At 41.6% G+C, this 25,469-nt stretch overlaps 1 protein-coding gene across 1 annotated transcript in view; it reads right to left on the reverse strand.

The window, feature by feature from the left end:
• Myo1d (myosin ID) overlaps positions 1-25,469 on the reverse strand; it is a 302,318-nt gene that overhangs the window by 171,845 nt on the left and 105,004 nt on the right. Inside the window, exons 12-14 of the mRNA XM_057774656.1 lie at positions 22,470-22,540; positions 18,500-18,574; positions 5,286-5,418 (exon numbers count right to left, since the gene is read on the reverse strand). Of these exons, the coding sequence (XP_057630639.1) occupies positions 5,286-5,418; positions 18,500-18,574; positions 22,470-22,540 (279 nt within the window). The remainder of the gene's footprint in view (positions 1-5,285; positions 5,419-18,499; positions 18,575-22,469; positions 22,541-25,469) is intronic.

Genomic DNA, 25,469 nt, shown 5'->3' on the forward strand with positions numbered 1-25,469 from the left:
AATAAAAAAATAAATATTCAAGAACTAAAAAGGAACTATACAAACGTTAAAGGAGAAATCTGCAAAGTTGCATTATTCATGCAAAGCTGACTTAAAGATAAAAACAATGAAGAAAGAAAGGGGTGTTTCAAAAATAAGAGAAAGATGTGATAGTTCTAACATGAATGAATGAATTCCCAAAACATTTAAAGCAAAGACTGAAAGTCCATGAGGCACATGAGGAGAGGTAGATAAGGTTAGAGACAATATGGTTTTGAATTCACCTTTCAACCAACAAAGAAATTATTAGTAAAGATGCTGTAAAGTTAGACAATATGGAGGTCAAACTTGATCTTGCACAGAATACTGAATATAAACTGTCTTTAATACAAGCAAAACATACATGTACGGTAAATTTAACAAATTTCTAAGAATCAGCATCACACTGAGGATGTTCTTCGGTGAAACGCTGAAGTTAGACATCGAGAGCAACAGAGATAACTAGGAAACCTACATGCTTAGAAATTGAGAAACATACTTCAGAGTGACTCAGAGGTCAGAGTTACATGGTGAATTAGGAAGTGCTTTGAAGAGAATACTCCTGTAGTGACATGACACTGAAGTCCGTGCAAGGCACTGCCTGAGGCGGCGCCTGAGCCGGTACTGCACACAGAAGTGGAATTCCACCAGCACTGAGCAACTGCACACAGGAAGCAGAAACACCATGAGACACTAACTACCAAGCAGCAAGTGGGAAAGCCCTTTCAGCCCGCTTGGTGATGTAAGTCATTGAATAAGGAATCTAGTGGAAATACTTTCTCTATATTTAATCAGCACTCTGTCTCAGTTTATAAATGCCACCTCCTCTCTCACTTATAAATACCAAGACTGACTCAGCCTAAGCAATCCTAAATTTGACAAATTCGGTGTTGTATAAAGGCTAAACTGCCAGAGTTCATAGTGATCTCATTCTCTTAACCTGTCTCCTTAGGTTTTATGCAAAAAAAAAATTTGTAAAAGTATGCCAAATGGTGCATTTAAGTAGACATCTATTTGATCTGTTTTGCACACTAATAGTCAAGGTATATTCAAATTCATTTAATAACTTATTGACCATCATCTGTTGGTAGCATTTTACAAAGCTATCAAGAAGTACGAAAGTAGGACCTGGTCTCTGTATTTCAAAGAAACACCAGATGAAGAGAGAAGATAGCACACTTGAAACACTGTGGAGACATGTCCCATGGAGTTCCACTTCTGGGAAATGCTTAGGTAGTCATCAGCCTAGCCTCCTTGATGAGATCTGCAAGATGAATGCTAAAGAAAATACGGGGAAAGACCTCTGGCCAAGATCGGAAGACATCAGTGTAAGACTGAGTGCAGCTGCAGGCCTGCTTCTGGATCCTGCTGCAGACCTTCAGTTGCTGTTAATGAGCTCTGAAAGGCCATAAACACTCAGCTTCTCTTTTTTAGAAAGTCTTTAACATGTCTATGTTCTTAGAAAAGACATTCTCTGGCTACTGAATTTTTGTTATGTCATTTTTACTCTTTGAAGCTAACCTATCTTTTCTCTGACTGCTTTTTAGGGACTTGTCTTGAACCAGGTATGGTGGTACTCACATGTAATCCCCGCACTTGGGAGCTGGTGACAGGAAAACCTGGGGTCCCACATTATTCTCAGCTGTCGAGAGCTCCAGGACAGCCCAGGCTGCATAGTAAGATCCTGTCATCCAACCAACAAAACCAAGCACAAAGATGCTTTCTCTTTGATGTTCTGTCACTGGGTGTCACATCAGATGTCCTTTCATTTTCCCAGCGTGGGGTCTGCTCAGCTTCCGGATTGCCTGGCCTGTAGTGTCTTACAACAGTCTTAGAATCTTGGGCAAATTTCTTCCAGTGTTGCTCTGGTAGTCCTCTCCAGGACACCTGAGTACATGCACGCTGGGTGTTTTCATTATCTCTATTTACCTTAATCTTTCATATCTCTCTCTAAGTGTAATACTAGATATTTTAAAAAAATATTTTCATTACTATTTTTTGTTCAGCTTTATTTCTGTATCTTGTCTAGTTATTTGTTCTTCCTAATATTTCAAGACCCTTCACGAGGTATAGTAAAACATTTTGTATTTTGTATATGTGTGCATGTGTGCCCATGTGCATGCATGCACACACACATGCAAGTAGGCATGTAAAGATTGCCGTAGGGTATTTTCCTCATTAACTTTTCCATGCTCTTTTGTGAGAGCATCTTTCACTGAGCCTAGATCTTATTGTTTCAGTAAGAATGGTTGGCCAATGAGCCCCTGGGACCTACCTGTCTCTGTCCTCCATCACTGGGATACAGAGATGCACCACCACACTCAGATTTTACATGGGTGTTGGGTTCTGAACTCAGACCCTCATGCTTGACTCTAGTGAGCCATCTCCCGAGCTGTGGATTCTATTTGTGATTGTTCTAGTATCAGAAAATTTCATCTGGGCCTGTTGTTTAAACTCACTTTAGCATATGACATCTTGAAGTCACCTAAAAAAAACTTCATTATTTTTTATTTTTTAAAAGATTATTTTATTTTATGTAATATGAGTGTTTTGCCTGAATGTATGTATGTATACATGTGTGCCTGGTGTTCACAGGGGTCAGAAAAGAGTGTCAGAGTCTCTGAAACTGGAATTACCCATGGTTATGAGTCACCATGTAGATGCTGAGAATTGAACCTGGGTCCTTTACAAGAGCAACAAATGCTCTAAATCATTGGACCATCTCTCCAGATGACTCCCCTGCCCCTGCAGCTCCTATTTTCATTGAAATTTTTTTTTTAATGGAAAGTCTTTAAGGTCTGATATCAATGTGATATCTTCAAGGAAAGAATTGTATTTGCTTCTTTCAAAAGTTTGGGGCAATACAAGACCTGGACTACCTTACACTGCTGGACTGAAGCTTTTTCAGTCCACTTAGGCAGTATGAATGTGGGCTGCAAACCTCATCAAAGCTGGCTTATAATTACATATTCTCAAGAAAGATTCACTGCCTTCCGATACTTGATATCCTTTGGCTAAGTGTCAAAGTTTCCTAACAGACAATAGAGGGTTCATTCTATATCTAGATCTGGTCTTTTGGGGATGTAAGTCTTTGAAGGGGAGTGTGTGTGTGTGTGTGTGTGTGTGTGTGTGTGTGCGTGTATGCGTGTGTTGTAGATTATTACTCTACTTTGGGTAAGCCCAAGATTTCAGTTCAAGCACTCAGACCAGAATGCCCACTAACCAGATATTTCAACAAACTTACCAGTTGAAAAATCAGTTTTAAGGCTGTGCTTCCACTCAGTTAATTTACACAGTCCCTGGCTTATACTTTTCTTAATGTCACTAGTTTCTGTTGCATTCAGAGAGTTTATCTTAAAAAACTAAAAAATTATTTTCTATTTCACTTTGAATCAATTTTAACATGTTCCTAGCAAACTAAATTTTAAAATGTGCTAGCAGCCAGTTATTTATAACACACTGACCTCTAGAATTATAGGTTATATATAACAACCTTTCATTCATCATTCTGTTTTTTTAAATCAGTTTTATTAGAAGCTTTGTCTATTTACTAGTTTTTTTTTGTTTCTCTGTCATGGTTAATTTCTGCTATTATATTATTGTCTTCTCTCTTTAGGTTTTGTTTTTTTAGTTTCTCTTCTGGCTCTTTGAGTTGAACTTACCAACTTTTAGTCAACTTTGTTGTTTTATAAAGGTGTAATAAATAGCTCACTTTAATAGCATCCTGTTGTTGACAAATTCTTTGTCAAGCAGTCCCAGATATTTTATAATTTTCACTGTGATATCCTCTTAAATCTGTGACTTATTTAGGAAAGCATTTTAGTTTTAGGTTTTCAAGCATATTAACATGACTTGCTTTGAGGATGTGTCTGTAGTCGCATCATTATGACCTAGCATGTGGTCAGTTCTTGCAAAGTGTCCCATTTACACTTGACAGGATTAGATATTTCCTATTGCTTGGGTACAGAATTGTTTTGATGTATTAGAAAAGGTTGGGATTTGGTTTTCACAGTTCCTGGGTTTGAGGCAGGGTTTCTCTCTGTAGCCAAGTCTGACCTGGAACTAGCTGTGGATCCTTAGCAGGCTTCACAGTTGCAGTCCTCCCGAGACTACAGATATACAGTTATCAGTTTTTGAAAACAATGATTCTTTCACTGGTTAACTGAATAAAGAACCTCCACCATCAGTCAGCTCTTTCCTGTGTCACACGCCTTCCTCCCAGGTTCACTCTCTTCCTACTGGATGCAGCAGGTCAGGGATGACATAGGAAAGAAGCAGAGATGAGAGAACCAGGGCTGCTAACGGCATCCTGGCTGCTAGTTCACGTTTCTGGAAACGCAATTATGCAAGAGGATGGACTATGCTTACATGCTGCCAGCTGAGGCTAAGGAATGATGAAGGGAAGAGACAGAAAGCTAGTGAATAGATGTGTGCTTGCAGCCTACTGTAACCATGGTGAAATACAGATGCAAATTAATTCTTTTAGAAGGAAAATAGGTTTTTTAAAAAAGATAATAACAGAGAAGAAAACATACAATAAAATTACCAGAAGAGGAAGATATAAAGAAAAAAGGTAAAAATAACAAGCCCCAGAATGCTGCTAATTTATCAAACCTGTCAACAGAGCAGTTAGGAGCAGAAATCTGTTCTTTTAAGGGAGGAAAACAGAACCCATACTTAAAAATAAAATGGAAAAATAGCCAGATTCAAGTTATCAGACAACATTAGAATCAAAGCAACAGCAAAAGTTAGGAATCACTGCCATTAATTATTTGTGTAGTCCAACCATTTAAAGCGATGTAAAGATAAAATTTAAGCTAAACTCTTGTTTAGACTCCTTCTGGCCGTTTACTATTCAAACATAACACATGGACGGATGGTGTATGACTATAGTTCCATCCAACTGTTTCTGACTCCAGTCCCTCCCCACTCTGGCCATGCCCTGCCTTCTGGCACAGGATTCAGTTTATTTTCTAGGCACAATATACCACACATATAGTTGAAACCCTTGGCAGTTTCCCCCTCGATCTTAACGGTAGAATGAAAAGTTCAAATTTAAGAAAGGAACTCATCTGAGATACAAATAATTATTTTACTCATTTTTTTTAAAAGCAAGAATAAAAATTCTATTGTTCAATTTGAATATATACTGTTCAACTTAATTAAGAATAATTACCTAAAAAGTAAGTCACACATGCATTCTTCACAATGTATGTCAAGAGAGAACCTATGAATTAAAAAGGATATTTAGAAAATAAAATAATTACCTTTGAAGCAAGGTTGTCTACTAAAGCAATCATAGAATTCTTAAACAAGGTAGCAGCAGTCAGAGGTCGCTTGGTCACCTCTGTAATGCTCAGTTTGCCTTCGGGCCACATATTCTTTAGCACAGGATTTGAACTGAGAAACACAGAAAGAATAATTCAAAGATCGCATTAAATAAGGTGGAAAAAAAGGCCAATTAGTTTGCCAAGCTGTGTCCTGGGAATCACTGCACTGTAGATGGAATTCACAAAGCCTAGCTGGAAAAACAGTTTCATCCAAAAAACTATTATATAATGACCAATAGTGTACCACAGAAAACTTCCAACTGTAGCACCTTAAAAACTTGTTTAAACCAGACGGTGGTGGAGCACGCCTTCAATCCCAGCACTCAGGGGGGCAGAGGCAGATGGATCTCTGTGAGTTTGAGGCCATCCTGGTCTACAGAGAGAGTTCCAGGACAGCCAGAGCTACAGAGCTATACAGAGAAACTCTGTCTCAAAAAAATCAAAAAAAAAAAAAAAAAAAAGGACTTCTTTAAAGTGACATCCATGTAGATCTCTTGCATAGTTAATGTGGCTCTTACAATACACACACACACATATCTTATTTTATATATATATATATATATGTTTGTAAAATGCAGATTTTTTTTTTTTTTTTTTTTTTTTTTTTTTTTTATTTATTTTTTTATTCTTTTTTAATTAAAATTTCCACCTGCTCCCCGTTTCCCATTTCCCTCCCCTCCTCCCAAATATTGCCCCCTCCCCCCACTCCCCTCCCCCTATCCCCACTCCTCTTCTCCTCCCCCCACACCATTCCCCCTCCCTCTCGATACTGAAGAGCAGTCCAAATTCTCTGCCCTGCGGGAAGACGAAGGTCTTCTATCTACGTCCAGGAAGGTGAGCTTCTAAACAGGCTAAGCTCCCACAAAGCCAGTTCATGTATTAGGATTGAAACCTAGTGCCATTGTCCTTGGCTTCTCATCAGTCTTCATTGACCGCCATGCTCAGAGAGTCCGGAATCAACCCATGCTTATTCAGTCCCAGACCAGCTGGCCTTGGTGGGCTCCTAATAAATCAGTTCCACTGTCACAGTGGGTGGGTGCATCCCTCGTGGTCCTGATTTTTTGCTCTTGTTCTCCCTCCTTCTGCTCCTCATTTGGACCTTAAGAGCTCAGACCGTTGCTCCAAATTGAGAATCTGTCTCTACCTCGATCCATCGCCAGATGAAGGTTCTAAGGTGATATGCAAGAAATTCATCAGTATAGGATAGGGTCATTTCAGGTTCCCTCTCCTTAGTTGCCCAAGGTACCAGCTGGGGACATATTCCTGGACACCTGCGAACCCCTCTAGAGTCAAGTCTCTTGCCAGCCCTAAGATGGCTCCCTTAGATAGGATATATACTTCGCTGCTCCCGTATCCATCCTTCCTATATCCCAACCATCCCAATCCCCCGAGCTCCTCCCATCCTCCCCTTCTCATATTTCTCATCCCATTTCCCCTTTGCCCCATGCCACCTCACCCGCAAGTTCCCAGATTTTGCCCTGCAATCTTGTCTACTTCCCCCTCTCCATGCGGATGACTATATGATTTTCTTTGGGTTCACTTTCTTATTTAACTTCTATAGGATCACACATTATATGCTTAATGTCTTTTATTTATGGCTAGAAACCGATTATGAGTGAGTACATCCCATGTTCCTCTTTTTGGGTCTGGGATACCTCACTCAGGATAGTGTTTTCTATTTCCATCCATTTGCACGCAAAATTCGAGAAGTCATTGTTTTTTACTGCTGAGTAGTACTCTAATATGTATATATTCCACACTTTCTTTATCCATTCCTCCATTGAAGGGCATCTAGGTTGTTTCCAGGTTTTGGCTATTACAAACAATGCTGCTATGAACATAGTTGAACAGATACTTTTGTCATTTGATGTGGCATCTCTTGGGTATATTCCCAATAGTGGTATTACTGGATCTTGGGGTAGGTTGATCCCAAATTTCCTGAGAAATCGCCACACTGATTTCCAAAGTGGTTGCACAAGTTTGCATTCCCACCAGCAATGAATGAGTGTGCCTCGTTCTCCACAACCTCTCCAGCAAAGGCTATCATTGGTGTTCTTGATTTTAGCCATTCTGACAGGTGTAAGATGGTATCTCAAAGTTGTTTTAATTTGCATTTCCCTTATCGCTAAGGAGGTTGAGCATGACCTTAGGTGTCTTTTGGCCATTTGAATTTCTTCTGTTGAGAATTCTCTGTTCAGATCAGTGCCCCATTTTTTTATTGGGTTCATTAGCATTTTAAAGTTTAGTTTCTTGAGTTCTTTATATATTTTGGTGATCAGACCTTTGTCTGTTGCAGGGTTGGTGAAGATCTTCTCCCAGTCAGTGGGTTGCCTTTTTGTCTTAGTGACAGTGTCCTTTGCTTTACAGAAGCTACTCAGTTTCAGGAGGTCCCATTTATTCAATGTTGCCCTTAATGTCTGTGCTGCTGGGGATAAACGTAGGAAGTGATCTCCTGTACCCATATGTTGTAGAGTACTTCCAACTTTTTCTTCTATCAGGTTCAGTGTGTTCAGACTAATATTGAGGTCTTTAATCCATTTGGACTTGAGTTTTGTGCATGGTGATAGATATGGATCTATTTTCATTCTTCTACACGTTGACAACCAGTTCTGCCAGCACCATTTGTTGAAGATGCTCTCTTTTTTCCATTGAATACTTTTAGCTCCTTTATCAAAAATTAGGTGTTCATAAGTTTGTGGGTTGAAATCAGGGTCTTCTACTCGGTTCCATTGATCAACTTCTCTGTTTTTATACCAATACCAAGCTGTTTTCAATACTGAGGCTCTGTAATAGAGTTTGAGGTCAGGGATGGTAATGCCTCCAGACGATCCTTTATTATATAAGATTGTTTTGGCTATCCTGGGTTTTTTGTTTCTCCATATAAAGTTGATTATTGTCCTCTCAAGATCTGTGAAGAATTTTGATGGGATTTTAATGGGGATTGCATTGAATCTATAAATTGCCCTTGGTAGAATTGCCATTTTTACTATGTTGATCCTCCCTATCCAAGAGCAAGGGAGATCCTTCCATTTTCTGGTATCCTCCTCAATTTCTTTCTTCATTGACTTAAAGTTCTTGTCAAATAGATCCTTTACTTCCTTGGTTAGGGTTACCCCAAGATATTTTATGCTATTTGTGGCTATCGTGAAGGGTGATGCTTCTCTGATTTCCATCTCTGCTTCCTTATCCTTTGTGTATAGGAGGGCAACTGATTTTTTGGAATTGATCTTGTATCCTGCAACGCTACTAAAGGTGTTTATCAGCTGAAGGAGTTCTTTGCTGGAGTTTTTGGGGTCGCTTATGTACACTATCATATCGTCTGCAAATAATGAAAGTTTAACTTCTTCCTTTCCGATTTGAATCCCTTTGATCCTCTTATGTTGTCTTATTGCTATTGCTAGAATTTCAAGCACTATATTAAAGAGGTATGGAGAGAGTGGACAACCTTGTCGTGTTCCTGATTTTAGTGGAATAGCTTTGAGTTTCTCTCCATTTAATTTGATGTTAGCTGACGGCTTGCTATAAATTGCTTTTATTATATTTAGGAACGACCCTTGTATTCCTAATCTCTCTAAGACCTTTATCATAAAGGGATGTTGAATTTTGTCAAATGCTTTTTCCGCATCTAATGAAATGATCATATGGTTTTTTTCTTTCAGATTATTTATATGATGGATTACATTGATAGATTTTCGTATGTTGAACCAGCCCTGCATCTCTGGGATGAAGCCTACTTGATCATAATGGATAATTTTTCTAATGTGTTCTTGGATTCGGTTTGCCAGTATTTTATTGAGTATTTTTGCGTCGATGTTCATGAGTGAGATTGGCCTGTAGTTCTCTTTCTTGGTTGTGTCTTTGTGTGGTTTTGGTATCAGAGTAACTTCAGCTTCATAAAAGGAATTTGGCAATGACTTCTCTGTTTCAATATTGTGAAATACATTAAGGAGTATAGGTATTAGGTCTTCTTGGAAGTTCTGGTAGAATTCTGCATTAAAGCCGTCTGGACCTGGGCTTTTTTTGGTGGGAAGGTTTTTTATAACAACTTCTAATTCTTCGCGACTAACAGGTCTATTTAGATTGTTCACCTGGTCCTGGTTTAACTTTGGTATATGGTACTTATCTAAAAAAGTGTCCATTTCTTTTACATTTTCCAATTTTGTGGCATACAGGTTTTTGTAGTAAGATCTAATGATTCTCTGAATTTCGTCTGTGTCTGTGGTTATGTCTCCCTTTTCGTTTCTGATTTTGTTAATTTGCGTATTCTCTCTCCGCCGTTTGATTAGTTTGGATAGGGGTTTATCAATCTTATTGATTTTCTCCAAGAACCAGCTTTTTGTTTCATTGATTCTTTGGATTGTTTTCTGTGTTTCTATTTTGTTGATTTCAGCCCTCAATTTGATTATTTCCAGTCTTCTACTTCTCCTAGGTGAGTCTGCTTCTTTTCTTTCTAAAGCTTTAAGGTGGGCTATTAGGTCTCCAATGTGTGCTTTCTCCGTTTTCTTTATGTGGGCACTTAATGCTATGAACTTTCCTCTTAGCACTGCTTTCATAGTGTCCCATAGGTTTGAGTATGTTGAGTCTTCGTTTTCATTGAATTCAAGAAAGACTTTAATTTCTTTCTTTATTTCTTCCTTGATCCAGGTGTGGTTCAGTAGTTGACTGTCCAATTTCCATGAGTTCATAGGCTTTCTGGGGATAGCATTGTTGTTGAATTCTAACTTTAATCCATGGTGATCTGATAAGACACAGGTGGTTACCGATATTTTTTTGTAACTGTGTAAGTTTGCTTTGTTACCGAGTATGTGGTCTATTTTCGAGAAGGTTCCATGAGCTGCAGAGAAGAAGGTATATTCTTTCTTATTTGAGTGGAATGTTCTATAGATGTCTGTTAAGTCCATTTGATTCATTACCTCCCTTAATCCTCTTATTTCTCTGTTAGGTTTCTGTCTGATTGACCTGTCCATTGGTGAGAGAGGAGTGTTGAAATCTCCTACTATTAGTGTGTGTGGTTTGATGACTGCCTTGAGTTTTAGTAACGTTTCTTTTACATAAGTGGGTGCTTTTATATTAGGGGCATAGATATTCAGGATTGAGACTTCATCCTGGTGAATTGTTCCTGTTATGAGTAAAAAATGTCCATCTCCATCTCTTTTGATTGATTTTAGTTTGAAGTCAACTTTCTTAGAAATTAGTATGGCCACACCTGCTTGTTTCTTAGGTCCATTTGCTTGATAAACCTTTTCCCAGCCCTTTACTTTGAGTAGATGTCTGTCTTTGTGGTTGAGGTGTGTTTCTTGTAAGCAACAGAATGTTGGATCCTGTTTTCGTATCCAATCTCTTAGCCTGTGCCTCTTTATAGGTGAGTTGAGTCCATTGATATTAAGTGATATTAATGACCAGTGGTTGTTAACTCCGGTCATTTTTCCTTTCTTTCTTTCTTTCCTTCTTTTGGTAGTAGAGTTTGTGTGTTTCCCTTCTTCAAGTTGTGCTGGTGAAGGGTCATTAGATGTCTGAGTTATTGTGGGCATTGTTGGACTCCTTGGTTTGTGATTTTCCTTCAATTACTTTCTGAAGGGCTGGATTTGTGGCTACGTATTGTTTAAATTTGTTTTTATCCTGGAAAATTTTGTTTTCTCCATTTATAGTGAATGAAAGCTTGGCTGGGTATAGTAGTCTGGGCTTGCATCCATGGTCTCGTAGTTTCTGCAGTATATCTATCCAGGACCTTCTGGCTTTCATGGTTTCCATAGAGAAATCAGGTGTAAGTCTGATAGGTTTACCTTTATAGGTAACTTGACCTTTTTCCTTTGCAGCTCTTAATATTCTTTCTTTATTCTGTATGTTTTGTGTTTTGATTATTATATGACGAGGAGATGTTTTTTTTTGATCCAGTCGATTTGGTGTTCTGTATGCTTCTTGGACCTTCAAAGGAATATCTTTCTTAAGGTTGGGAAAGTTTTCTTCTATAATTTTATTAAATATATTTTCTGGACCATTGAGCTGTACTTCTTCTCCTTCTTCTATCCCTATTATTCTTAGGTTTGGTCTTTTTATTGTGTCCCAGATTTCCTGAATGTTTTGTGATGAGAATTTGTTGGTTATGCTGTTTTCTTTGATGAGAGTGTTTATTTTCTCTATGGTATCTTCAGTGTCTGAGATTCTTTCTTCTATCTCTTGTAATCTGTTGGTGGTACTTGTCTCTGTAGTTCCTGTTCGTTTATTCAAATTTTCCATCTCCATCCTTCCCTCGGTTTGTGTTTTCTTTATTACTTCCACTTCATTCTTCAAGTCTTGAACCGTTTCCCTTACCTGTTTGATTACTTTTTCTTGTTTCTCTTGGTTTTCTTGGGTATCTTTGAGAGATTTATTCATTTCCTCTACCTTTTTGTTTGTAATCTCTAATTGGTTGTGGCAGTTTTTCACCTCCTGTTTAAGGTCCTCTATTATTTTCATAAAATTCACTTTTGAGTCGAATTCTTCTAATTCTTCTGGATTAGGGTGTACACTTCTCATTTCGGTATTCCTGGATCCTGGTGATGTCACGTTGCCTTTCAAGTTGTTGGGGGAATTCTTGCATTGGCGCCTGCCCATCTTTTCCTTCAAATGGAGCCAGGAGAGGCCTGATGTCTTGGACCAGTCTTTGCTGTGACTAACTCTCTAGGTGTATCTCCTCAGTGTAGGGGCAGGAACCGTTCCCTTCCAGATGAACTCCTCAACACCAAAACATGGATGCGTGGTATTCCAATGACCCGCGTAAAGAAGGCCGAATGCAAGGGGTCGGGCGGGGTCGAGTAGAACACAGGCGACACTGCAGTACAAGCTGGAGGTGCCTGCACTCCCTTTCGGGGGTTGCTGAGGCCTGCCCGCTAGGCAGGCACTCACTGCTCTGGTTGGGTAGCCTTAGTGTAGGGGCGTTTGTGCTCTCTACCGGGACCGTCCGCCCCAGGATAGTACACACTCACCCGTCCCGATGAAACTTCTCGGCACCTACACAGGAACTCCTGGATGCCACAATGAGCCAGGGACAAAGGGAAGTAGGGTGCAGGCAGAGCAGGTCCAGGAGATCACAGCAGAGACTGCAGCCCCAGCAGCAGGGGCCCGCTTTCCCTGGCGGGGACCTTGAGGCCTGCCCTCTAGTCAGGCACTCACTGCTCTGGGCTGGTAGCCTTAGTGAAAGGGCAGGAAACTGTTCCACAGCTAAGGACCTTGCAGACAAGGCAGGCTTGGGGGTGGGGGTGGGGGGCGGGTGTGTAGGAAAGAAAGCCTTGCAGCAGGAGCTGGGGGGGGGGCGTTTGTGCTCTCTACCGGGACAGTGCGCCCCAGGATAGCACACACTCACCCATCCAGATGGGACTTCTCAGCACCTATGCAGGGATTCCTGGTGGCCCCAATGAGCCCGGGACCAAGGGAAATAGGGGGCAGGGAGAGCAGGTCCAGGAGATCACAAGCAGAGACTGCAACCCCAGCAGCAGGGGCCTGCTTCCCCTGGTGGGGACCTTGAGGCCTGCCCTCTAGTCAGGCACTCACTGGTCTGGGCTGGTAGCCTTAGTGAAAGGGCAGGAAACTGTTCCACAGCTAAGGACCTTGCAGACAAGGCAGGCTTGGGGGTGGGGGTGGGGGCGGGTGTGTAGGAGAGAAAGCCCTGCAGCAGGAGCTGGGGGAGGGGCGTTTGTGCTCTCTACCTGGACCGTCCGCCCCAGGATAGCACACACTCACCCGTCCCGATGAAACTTCTCGGCACCTACACAGGAACTCCTGGATGCCCCAATGAGCTAGGGACAAAGGGAAGTAGGGCGCAGGCAGAGCAGGTCCAGGAGATCACAGCAGAGACTGCAGCCCCAGCAGCGGGGGCCCGCTTTCCCTGGCGGGGACCTTGAGGCCTGCCCTCTAGTCAGGCCCTCACTGCTCTGGGTTGGTAGCCTTAGTGAAAGGGCAGGAAACTGTTCCACAGCTAAGGACCTTGCAGACAAGGCAGGCTTGGGGGTGGGGGTGGGGGGCGGGTGTGTAGGAAAGAAAGCCTTGCAGCAGGAGCTGGGGGGGGGGGGCGTTTGTGCTCTCTACCGGGACAGTGCGCCCCAGGATAGCACACACTCACCCATCCAGATGGGACTTCTCAGCACCTATGCAGGGATTCCTGGTGGCCCCAATGAGCCCGGGACCAAGGGAAATAGGGGGCAGGGAGAGCAGGTCCAGGAGATCACAAGCAGAGACTGCAACCCCAGCAGCAGGGGCCTGCTTCCCCTGGTGGGGACCTTGAGGCCTGCCCTCTAGTCAGGCACTCACTGGTCTGGGCTGGTAGCCTTAGTCTAAAATGCAGATTTTATATGGCTAAAATGTGAAGACAAATCACTAGCAGGAAAACAGTTCTTGGTGTCATGGCGCATAACAGGAAAGTGAAAACATCTTCTAATAGGTGAGAAATACACAGCTAGGGACATAAACGTAACTGCTCTGTTAGTCTCCTAGCAAAGCTGTCTCCTAGAGCTGGATTTATGAACACATTCGCAGGTAGTGCTAGTGGTTCCAGCACTATATTGACATCACACTAGGGCCACTATGATCCAATTCTAAAATGAACTTCAGGCCAATTCCATGTTGAAACTGCAAATTTGTTATTTGCCTCTGCGGAGATTTTTTTCTCATATAAAAGTGTGTAGTGCCTCGGCTGTGATTTTCTTCCTGTTCCATTTGGGTGCTTTGCACTTTAGTGTAGCTGGGCCTGGACATGCTGCTTCGTTGGCAGAACTTTTGTCAGAATTTTCTCTTACAAATTTGGGGTTAGAAAATGACAATAATTAACACAGGAATCCATTGCTAATTGTGCTTATCCCCCCATCATTATGCCCACCTTCCTTTCCCTTGTGGATAACTGAGCTGGTTCCCTGAAGCATGCAGTGACTTTCTGTTTCACATTTGCTCAACACAATCACCGTGAAGTGGAGGAGCAGATGCTGCTAGAGGGGGTGGGGTGGCGAGATGGGTCTCTAAACCAGACATCACCACCACTGTGCAGTACCAACTACCATCAAAAGAGCTAAAACAACATGAGATCTTTGGTTCATGGACAGTTTGACCACTGAACAATTATATTCCATCATTTCCAGTCACACCCTTATAAAAACGACCACATAAAACCATATTGTTTTTCCTTTCTTTCAGCAAAGAAGTAATTCAAGTGATGGTCCTTCACTTCTGGTGCACAGGGTTCCTACCATGCCTTTCACACACCTACTGAACAGAATTTCTGGAGGTAGAAGGCTGTGCTGTGTGTACTCTGAGAACTCTTACATGTGCCAGAAGAATGAGGACCACTGCCGCTTGTATCTGTGCGGTTTCTAACCCAAATTCTTCCTCTATCCTATTTACTGATGACAGTAACTGGAAACTACTCTCATGTTGTAAGTGGAGGGAAAGAGGAAAACTAAAAATATGGTTATATATCACATTAGGATTGATATTAAAAGAATCCAGAGTCCCTTTAAGAGAGAATTTTAAGGCCAGAAAGTCATGAATACAATATCAAAACCACTGTTTAGAGATCTTAAATACCTGGATAGCCTTCATTTCTCTTTTAGATTTAATTTTATTTATGTGACTATGCATGTGTCTGTGTGAGTGTATATGTCACATGTGTGCAGATGTATATCACTAGAGGTCAGAAGAGGGTGCGAGGTCCTCTGGAAGAGCAGCCAGCTCTCCAGCCCCTAGAATCTATTTTTCTATTTAAAAGAGGAACAAAACTAGAGGCCCAGCACCTATAAAAGGTAAGGCAGATCTTGGCTGAGCAACAAGAGAATGAGTAAAAGTTCATGCACTCGGCAGGCCACCCACCTGCCCCATTCTTCCATTTACAGACAGTGTGCAGTAAGTGAACATACACATTATTTCTGTGTGCATGTGCAATTGTTGGGCTCTAAAGAACTAGAGGTCAAGAGTCACATTAACCTATACAAAGAAAGAAGGCATTCAGGCTTTGGGAGGATGGTCAGCCACAGAAACATCAAAAAGTGTTCATCAGTAAAGGTATCGCGCCTAAATGCCATCTCACTGCAAGGTCTTTCCCATTACAAAGATATGCGCAATAAGCAATAGTGAGCAGACATTTAATCTTTCTACTGCTTTGGAAATGATAAAATGGATTCACCTTGCCCCAGTCCAGTACCATTAACTGTTAGTTTTATCTAAATTCCTTTAGCGCACTGGCTTCTATGGGTAATATTTTTCATTGTCAATTAGTAAGGAAGTTTCCGCTGCTGTTTGCCTTCTAATGCAGGTTTTTCCAATAGAGAAAACAGCCTGTCATACCAATGCAAGTAGCGCACTCTATGTCTTCATTCCGTTCTACCTGGTCCCATGCTCCTAACCTACATTAGTCTACTTCTGCGAGGCAGTGCTCTGTCAGCTGATTCTCTGGGCCATGATAAATGCACAAAGGTAACAAATAAATACCACTATATGTTCATTTTTGGACACAAGTTTGACAGTGCACTGTGACATCACCACTGGTCAAATATGGTTACTTTGTCCCATTTAACATTTTTACAAAGAGTGAAAATGTTAGACTCTGGCAATTGCTCTTCAAACGGGTACGTATTACCTGATAAACTGAACACCGAATCTCTTTTCTGAAAGCCACTTTCTCCCATGCCCCAGCTCTTGCATAGACTTCCTTTCCTATTTTGATGTCTCTATAACTTTCTACTGCTGACAGCTCCGTCCTCATTCTTGGTGGCTTCAGCATCCAACAAACAAGCCATTTTAGAGCAAAAGATCTTGAGAGAATTATTTAAACATTTGGGTCCATCTTTTCTTTTTCTCTTCTCTCTCAAGCCCATGTCAATCAGACATTTGTTTTGCTCACTGCCCAGAAATCAGTATTTTTCAAGAGTCCCATGAATTATCCCTGAGAAAACAGGATTGGTCAATCTTGGCACCATTCCAGCTTTTTATTTGATATAGTTTATCACTGTTTTCTTCTGTTTTTAAAAAAGATTTATTTCATGTGTATATGCCTGAATGTATGTATATCTAATGCATTCAGGGCTTGTGTAGGTCCAGAGAGGGCACTGGATCCCTTGAATTGGAGTTATAAGCAGTTATGAGCTGCCTGGTGTGGGGTCTCTGTAAGAGCAGCAAGTGCTCTTAACTGCTGAGCCATCTCTTAAGCCCCACTTTTTTTTTTTTAACTTTAAAGTACCCACCTCTTCTGATTGAGTCTCTGTGACACTGGATTTCTTGCTTTTCTTCTATCTCATATGGTGCCCTTAGTGTTTCTTTGCTAGGTTCTGCTTTAATTAAAAGTTGGGCCATAATTATTCTGTTCTTTCTGTTACTGTCATTTTTTAACTCTACTCACTTCTTGGATAACTCTTCCGGTCTCATGGTCTAATATACAATCAACAGACTGACATTATAAATAGGTACCAATACCATTTTTCTGGAGATACAATTGCAATTGTGCAATAGCCTATTTGGAATTTTCATTTGGGTGCAGTTTGTACTCTAGCCTACAACATTCAAAACACACCTTGTCTTCCTACATAAGGCTCCAGCATCACATCTGGGTTTTGGCTGTCTATCACTTCATGTCTTTTGTTTGTTTGTTTTATTTTCTCAAGACAGGGTTTCTCTGTGTAGCTTTGGAGCCTGTCCTGGAACTCGCTTTGTAAACCAGTCTGGCCTTGAACTCACTGAGATCTGTCTGCCTCTTTCTCCCTGTGCTGGGATTAAAGGTGTGCGCCACCATTGCCGGCTCAACTCATATCTTAACTCTCCTTTCTCAATATTACCTGGTGTGAGCCCTTTAACCCTCTCTGTCACTGCTAAGCCACAACTGGTCTCCCCAGTTTCACTCTTGCTCATGACTCTGTTCTTTTATACAGTGGTACTAGTGATGTCTTTAGTACAAATCACACTGGATCAATGGTTTCCTCTCTTCATGCTTCGATTCTCATGTTGGCTCACAGACTATGGTTCTGATCCTGGCCACCTCTCTAAATTCACTCCTTACCATTCTCCCATCTCCCTCTGTTTTTTGCATACAAATTTCTTGCTGTTTCTCCTGCTGTCAATACTCTCAAGCTGATTCCTCCCTTGGAGCATGGAACCAGCTGTTCTCTTCCCTCCCTTACCTTATATAGGCATCTCTTGGATGCTGCCTCTAGCATGGGTTCGTTTCTGGTCATCCTGTTTTTAATGCCTCCCTTACACTTCCACTCTTAATCTCTCACCTACTTTTTCTGAAAGTTACTTGTTTATTTATTATGAGAAAAAGCAGTTTCTAAACTGTTTTCTCAGTTGTATCTTAGAGCACAGAAGGATATGTGGCTCAAGAGTATAAAATATACATTCTTTTTTTTTTTTTGGTTTTTCGAGGCAGGGTTTCTCTGTAGCTTTGGTGCCTGTCCTGGAACTAGCTCTTGTAGACCAGGCTGGCCTCGAACTCCCAGAGATCTGCCTGCCTCTGCCTCCCGAGTGCTGGGATTAAAGGAGTGCGCCACCACCGCCTGGCTTAAAATATACATTTGTAATCTACTGAGGAACTATTTAGACCTAAATGCGTGAACAAGTGAATGATGGCCAAGAAGCTTCTTCTCTCTTCCTGAACCGTCTCTCCATACTGTGTTTGAAGTTTCATCCTTGCCTATATTTGTTCTGTATAGCTTTTGTCTTTAGGTGGTTTGTGAGGAAATTCTCCAGCTCAGCGAAAGACTGGGGCTTATTGATGCCAGGCGCCAGTCTGACAATGGAGTGGCTCATACCTCGGGGAAAAGATCCTCTGGTGGGAATCTGTGTATGTAATAGTTTTGGGTGGACCAGAGGCTACTTGGTACTTGTCACCTCTGGCCTGTTTGGGGACCACTGAGTATATTGGTACAGGATACCAGAAGGATGGTGTCAGTAAACAGAGAAGTAGAGGCAACTCAAGGAGAATTAAGGCAAATCTTACTGGTAAAAAGTAGCCCCTACCCCAAGTCTACAGATTTTGTAGTCCTGAGGTCACACACATTTTCATTCATTAAGCATAACAAAGAAGAAAAGTCTGCTAAAAACTCTTAGAATTGTCACACAAAAGCAATCATGTGTATATTCATAGACTATGCGATCTATGTTAAAACACTTAAGGTAAAGGTGATAAGCAATCATACCTGTTATACATGAGACGTTTGAAATCTTGAAATAAAGTGTCTTTATTTTTGTCAATAAAACCAATGACAGAATAGCTAGAGAGAAAACAGAACACATGTATCATTGCCATGTAAGCCACGTTTGAGCTTTTCTAGAAGTGCACAGGCCTTTCTGCTATCAGTTTTGCAATCAAACTTCTAAAAGCTGGTCTACTTAGCTCTGAAGTAAAGGTCACAGACTTCACACGCTAAATAAAAGGGACTCTGCTTCTCGCCTTCAGAAGGAAAGCGGACTGGTGTCCATCATTCTGAGTAAGAGCATCATTTTCTACTGGCTATTGCTTACCTCAACAAGACGACTTCAAAACAGATAGTTGTATTTATCATCCAGCATGCCTAAGATAAAACCAAAACAGCACCATACAGGAACTAATTGTCTCATCCGTGGGGAGGCCAAGTGGCTTGTCTAAGTACCACTCAGTGGTGCAGGGCATGAAAGAGTCCAAGGAGAACTGCAAAGGATGGTGAGAACTGGATAAGCAGAGGAGAAAGGGACTGGCAGATCACGTGGGGCAACAGGCAGAATGAAGGGCTGGATGCAGGCACATGCAGGAGCATCACAGAGAGAGGAGCCCACTCTTTAGAGTCTGGAGGAAGGCAGAAAGTAAGGCTCTGAAACTCCAGCTAAGATGGCAGCTCGTGAGGAGGGCACAAGGCAGGGGAATTATACTGCTGCAGTGACCAGAGAGGCCTCTAGGGGACGCCACCCTGTGTTTGGTAAAAGAGTAACGGGGGTTAGGCTGGGTGACTGAGCCAACAGTAACTGCATGCAGCCTCTCCTTAGCAGTTCTGCGCTCTTGTCTACATTTTCTTTTCGACAATCACATCAACACCTCTCAGACTTCCATCCCTAACCTTTTACTTTACATATTTAATTTTGCAAAACAAAACAAAAAAATATTCCAGATGTGCTGCTCAGAGGGACTTTAAGGTCACCACATCCAAAATTATTCTGTCGCCTGCCTAACCCAGGTCTCCTTCCCAATCCCATCTTGTCATTTTTAACTGAACATTTGAAGCCACCCTACTCTTAATCTATCATTAAACCCACACAGACTGAATTTCAAAGAGTACAGAATAGTGTTCAAGTCTCACTGTGATTTGATCTCAGTCTACTTTTCCAGGCGTTTCTAATCTGTACCATAGAAAGGATACACCCCTGCTACTTCCTGAATATTTTTTCACCACTCTTCCCACTTCTTCCTATAAAAATAATTCCTAGCACCCGAGCCTAGCAGCATCAGCCTCCTGGGGCTTACCACAACACCTAAAAATATTATAGTGTTTTCTTATTCGGAGTTTGTCACAACACTTGCTATGACTCATACGGTGATTATTATAGCCATCTTATGCACACATATGTATATGTACATGTGCTTATATATATATGCTTAAACATACATTTAACCACGCACACACACACACACGTGTGTGTGTGTATCTTGTATGGAAAGCTCCTTGTGGTCAGATATCATGCCCTGTAAAGTATTGTGCATATAGAAAATCACCTATAAAAACCCTGAAGAGGACTGAAGGCTAAAGGAGGAGCCTGAGGCAGTGAGTACAGTTGGAACTCTGGACCAGGAGCCTGGAAGCCTAGCTGCTGCCTCAGTTCTTCCATACACATCGTATGAGACTTTGGGTCAGATATGTGCTTACTCTGTAGATGCTGAGTCCTCTGTAAGACAGGTGGACCTGGGGGCACAGGCCTCTGCCCATCTCTGCATTCACACCACCCTGACTGCCAGACAGTCGTCTATAAGTACGGCTTGGGCTTATTTTAGTGGAGGCATCTGAGTGGTACTTGTCTTTTCTACTGAGTACTCTAGACCAGGACTGGAGTGGTGGGAAACTGTGACATCTTGCAATGATGGCCAGTTTGACGGAGAGTAATAATTTTGAGCCACATTATTTTAAGATTCTAGAATTTTAGTTTAGCCAGAAATAGACATTAAAGTTTCTTTAATGTCTTTTCAGCATTTATAAAGATAATCATTTGCTTTTGTGTTGATTAATCTCTTCTTGTAATGGGTTACGTGGGAAGAATTCCTAGCATAATAAATAAAGAAAAAGGTAGTGTTCTTTAAACAATAAGACAAGGAACGGGGCTTAATGAGGAGTGAATGCATACCAAACAGTGCAGCTGAAAAGTGACCCACAACAACTGACAAGCACATCAGCCTTCCTGGAACTCGGGGACGCTGTCTTCTGTGGTACAGGGATGTGATTATGCTAAAGATCTTCAAAGAAGGAAATAATCCAATAGAAGACTGGGCGGGGGTGGGAAGAAAAGTGACCAGATTCTTTTAACACAGTGGCAGGTGGTTAACCCTCAGGATGGAGCAATGTACCAAGGAGATGGCCACAAGTCAAGGAATGCCCATAGCATCAGAAGGCAAAAAAAGGGCAGATTCTTCCTGAGGGAAGCCTCCAGAAAAGCCCTGCCATCACCTGATTTTGAACTTCCTGCTTCCCAAATTATGATACTACTGAAAACACAAACTTCTGCTTCTGTATTTGTTTCTGTGGTGCTGGTAGCCTGACCTATGCCAGGTGAGCATTTTACCTAATAAAAACATGTAGTTGTTTTTTTTTTGTTTTTGTTTTTTGTTGTTGTTGTTGTTTGTTTTGAGACAGGGTTTCCCTGTGTAACAGCCCTAGCTGTCCTGAACTAGTGCTGCAGACCAGGCTGGCCTTGAACTCACAGAGTTCCATCTGTCTCTGTCTCTTGAGTGCTAAGACTAACGGTGTGCATCAGCACCCCCAGTGCAGCTGTTGTGTGAAGTCACTGGTTTGTGATAGCTTGTTACAGAAGCACCTGGTACCTAATACACCAAGGTAATTTTCACACTGATTGGTACTTCCATGTCAACTGCTATTTTTATTGTAAGGCAATAAAAAATGAAGTTTGTAGGAATTCTATTTCTCAAACACTCTTTGACAGTAATATAGTAAAACCTTTGCTTGTGTTGCTCCCTGTAGTCCTGCACACACCGGGTGCCCTGCAGTTCCCTCTCCCTTGTCTCCAGGCTTTCATTTATGGTGCTGAACTTGCTTGCACACTTCTTCCTCCAGCAAGATTTCTCCAGACTCCTCATTGCTTCCCTAATGCTGTGTGCCTCCCCAGCTGAGTCCTTTCCTCCTCCCTTCCTGTGACTTAGATGTATCTACTCATATTCACTAACCTGCTGGCTTCTTACGGGAAGAACCCATCTTTCCTTTTTTCATAGAGATAAATATCAGTATTTGTTGCAGAACTATTCACACTAGCTAAGTTATAGAACCAGCCCATCAGCAGAAGAATGAATACAGAAAATATGGTTTGTGCATACGATGGATTTTTTCAGTCATAAAGAGGAATGAAATTTTGTCATATGCAAGAAAATGAATACAACTGGAGATAACCATATTGAGTGAATTATACCAGTCTCAGAAAGACAAATATCATGTTTTCTATCATTTGTGGGACTCAGATTTCAGGTACAGATGGCATGAAAATAGAGGTGGGAGTGTCCAGGGGGACAAAGGGAGCTAATAGGAAGATAGAAGGGCAAGTGAGTAGAGGTACAGATCAGGGGGAATATGATTAAAGAATATTATCTATTGGGCAGAATCCATATTACCACATGTCTACCCTAGACTCTAACATGTTTCCAAGGTTTACTGATACAGTGGTTCCAACCACACGGGGAAGTACACCTGGTTACACAACATATGCTCAAACCAAATGTCTGAGGAACAAGGAAGAAATGAAGCTATGCACTTCTTCAAATCAAGAGGATAAATTATACTGTTCCCCACAATGACCCCTCCCAAATAAATCCCCACACACATGAAAAGGAAAACAACCAGAAGTGTTTCAGCCCCATTTTCCGAAGTAAGGCTGCATGCAAATCATCATGCTGGGCTAGGCGCAGAGTAAGATACTCACACCACATCACCTGCGTAGTGCCGGATTCGGAAGTCCCGCTCAAACTCCAGGCTTTTGTCTGAGGCACAGGTCTAAGAGATAAAAAAGGACATAAACTTGAAAAAATGACATTTTTCACGTCTAAAAACACATTCCAAATTAATATGACCAAGCATCACAAATCATGATATCTAGATGAAATCACAGTCCCCTGATTCAGGTCTGTTTAAATACATGGCTGACAAGGTAAAGGCTTCTGACAGAAACCCACACAGCACATAGCACACAGCTGGCCTCCATTTTCTGGCTGCTCTAGCAGTAGACATGGCCAAGAGGCCAGGTCTGGACAATGAATGTAGAAATGTGGCTATGCCATGCCCAGTGTGGTCAGAGGTTGACGAATGATGCCCTTGGATATAAAGGACGGCCCCTAGCAGGTGGGGCAACCAGGCAATGGAAGAAGTATGGTACCCTGAGAAACAGATGTGCAAAGTCTTCTGACACTTAAATCCCTCTCCTCCATGCTCCACTTGGGAGGACCACACCGAGGGCTTCCTATCTGTAAGGCACCTACATTCTACAGCTTCACAATCTACTGTTAAAGAACAAACTGTCTTCCTCACATACATGGAGACTGAAGCTCAGTGAGGTAGGCAGTTGGCATATGATGTTGCCAGTAAGTGGTAGTCCTGGAAAGGCTCCAGGAAACAGAAAGGAACATGTCTTCGTGTACACGTGGCTTGGCTCATCTGCCTGTTGAGCTGGACTCCAGCTTAGGCGTTCTTCATAGAAGAGTAAACTTGAATATCTTCTTATTGAAGGGGACTACTCTAAGAAATGCAGGTTTTATATGGCCTTGGATTTCTTCATGACTTTCTCTAATTTTCTTTGCTACAGTAGCACCTAGACAGGCAGACAAGTAAAAATCTATACAATACCATTTAGTGTGTGGTATAGCACCCCATCCACATGTCATACAGCACATAATCCATCCAGGACAACAGGCTTCAGATACTAAAGGAACAATGTCCAGGAGTTTCATGAATAAAGAATTAGAGGAAATTGGGGGTTTACTTTGCGTCTTTTAATAATTACTCATCTGGAAAAGTGGAGAGTTAAATGAACTATGTATGAGACCAAAGCATTAGCTAGAGAGGACTCGCCAAAATAGATCACGCCCTGCTCACTGGAAGATGTGCTTTACTTTTAACTGTGAGCACGAGGGTTGTGCATTGTGAGTATGGGTGCCAGTAGAGGCCAGGAGAGGGCTTCAGCTGTCCGGATCTGGAGTTAAGGTAGTTGTGAGCTGCCTGACATGGGTGCTAAGAACTGAACTCTGGTTCTCTGCAATATTAGTACACACTCTTAACTGTTGAGTCCACTATCTAGTCTGCCCCTTCACCACCCTTTTGAAAAATCCTTTAATTTGCAAAATTCTTGAAGGAAAAAGACTCAAATCACAAGCCATTCTTATATTTGGATAAACTGCAAAATTGTGATTTTCCTCAACACACAAAAATTATATTTTGCTATATAGTTATTATTTGAAAATGTTTTACGATTGTTTGGATCACGTGATACCTTTAATGCAAAAGGAAGTTTTTTATCCCCCAAATAAAAGCCAGCAATCTTTTTCTTTTGTTTATTTATTATGTATACAGTGTTCTGTCTGCATGTATGCCTGCAGGCCAGAAGAGGGCACTAGGTGATGGTGAGTAACCATGTGGTTGCTGGGAATTGAACTCAGGACCTCTGGAAGAGCAGTCAGTGCTCTTAACCACTGAGCCATCTCTCCATCACGCCAGCAATCTTTTATTTAATGAGACAGTAAGTCTACTTGATCAGTTAGCAGTAGCAAATGATACCTGACTCACCATATACCCCAATAACATTATCTAAGGCATGCAGTGACTTAGAAATCCCGATAGCTTGGCTGTATAATTTCTTTCCTTTATTAGGCAAAAATCCTCAAAAGATGGTTCTGTGGAAGTGACTTGATTGCTGAAGTGCTTGTCACAGAAACATTAGGACTTGATTTACATCCCCAACGATCACATAAAGTTGGGTACAGTGATGTCTGTAACCCCAGTGCTGGTAGGGCAGAGACAGAAGGTACCTGAAGCTTGCTGGTCAGCCAGCATAGCTCAGTCAGGGGGGTCCAGGCTCAATGAAAGACCTGGTCTCAAACATAAACTAGAAGGTCAGTGGGATGGCTCAGTGGGTAAAGGTGCTTGACACAGTGTCTGAGCTTGATTCTTGGAGGCTACATGGTGGAGAGAACCAATTCCTGCAGGTTGTCCTCTGACTTCCACATGTGTGCCAAGGCATGCATATACATGCACACATGCATAAATAAAGGTAATTTTTTAAAAGTTGAAGAGTAATAGAGAAGGTATAGGGCATTGATTTCTGACCTCCACATGCCCACAGAGAAACATTTATTTTGCCTGACCAACTTACTTAATTCAGTTATATAAATAGCCAGGGTAAAAAAAAAAAAAAGAATGATTTGGGGTGTCATTTTTGAGACTTACAGACACCATTTAAATAAAAACAATTTATGTAAGATTTATTTAGTATGACTGTGACCAGTTCAATGTAATTTCACTAACACTGACTGTCTAGCATCTAGAGGGTACAGTAGTAGATGAGTCTCCAGAACTCAACTCAGAGGTGTAATGACAATGGGCATCTCTAAACTCCCTCACAGACAGAAATTTTCCTGGATAAAGGTGCCCTTGAAACATCTTCCTGTGACTTAGGTTTCTTTTTACTTTGTGCAGTTTTGTGCCAGCACCAAGGACTAGAGCTGCCAAACAAGAGGCATTTAATTAGCCCTTTGGGTATAAAGGAGACCTGGCTGAAGGGACTGAGGCCCTTAATGTCAAAGATCAGTCTGCAGGAGCTGAAGATCAAGTCGTAGTCACAAATAACTGGCCGGAGACAAGTGTCAGTCAAGAAACAATTTAAGATGATTTACACCTTCTCTAGTTAATTGTGGAATTTCTCTGTTTGGCTTAC

The sequence above is a fragment of the Chionomys nivalis genome, chromosome 7 (assembly GCF_950005125.1).
Source record: "Chionomys nivalis chromosome 7, mChiNiv1.1, whole genome shotgun sequence".
NCBI classification, from domain to species: Eukaryota; Metazoa; Chordata; class Mammalia; order Rodentia; family Cricetidae; genus Chionomys; species Chionomys nivalis.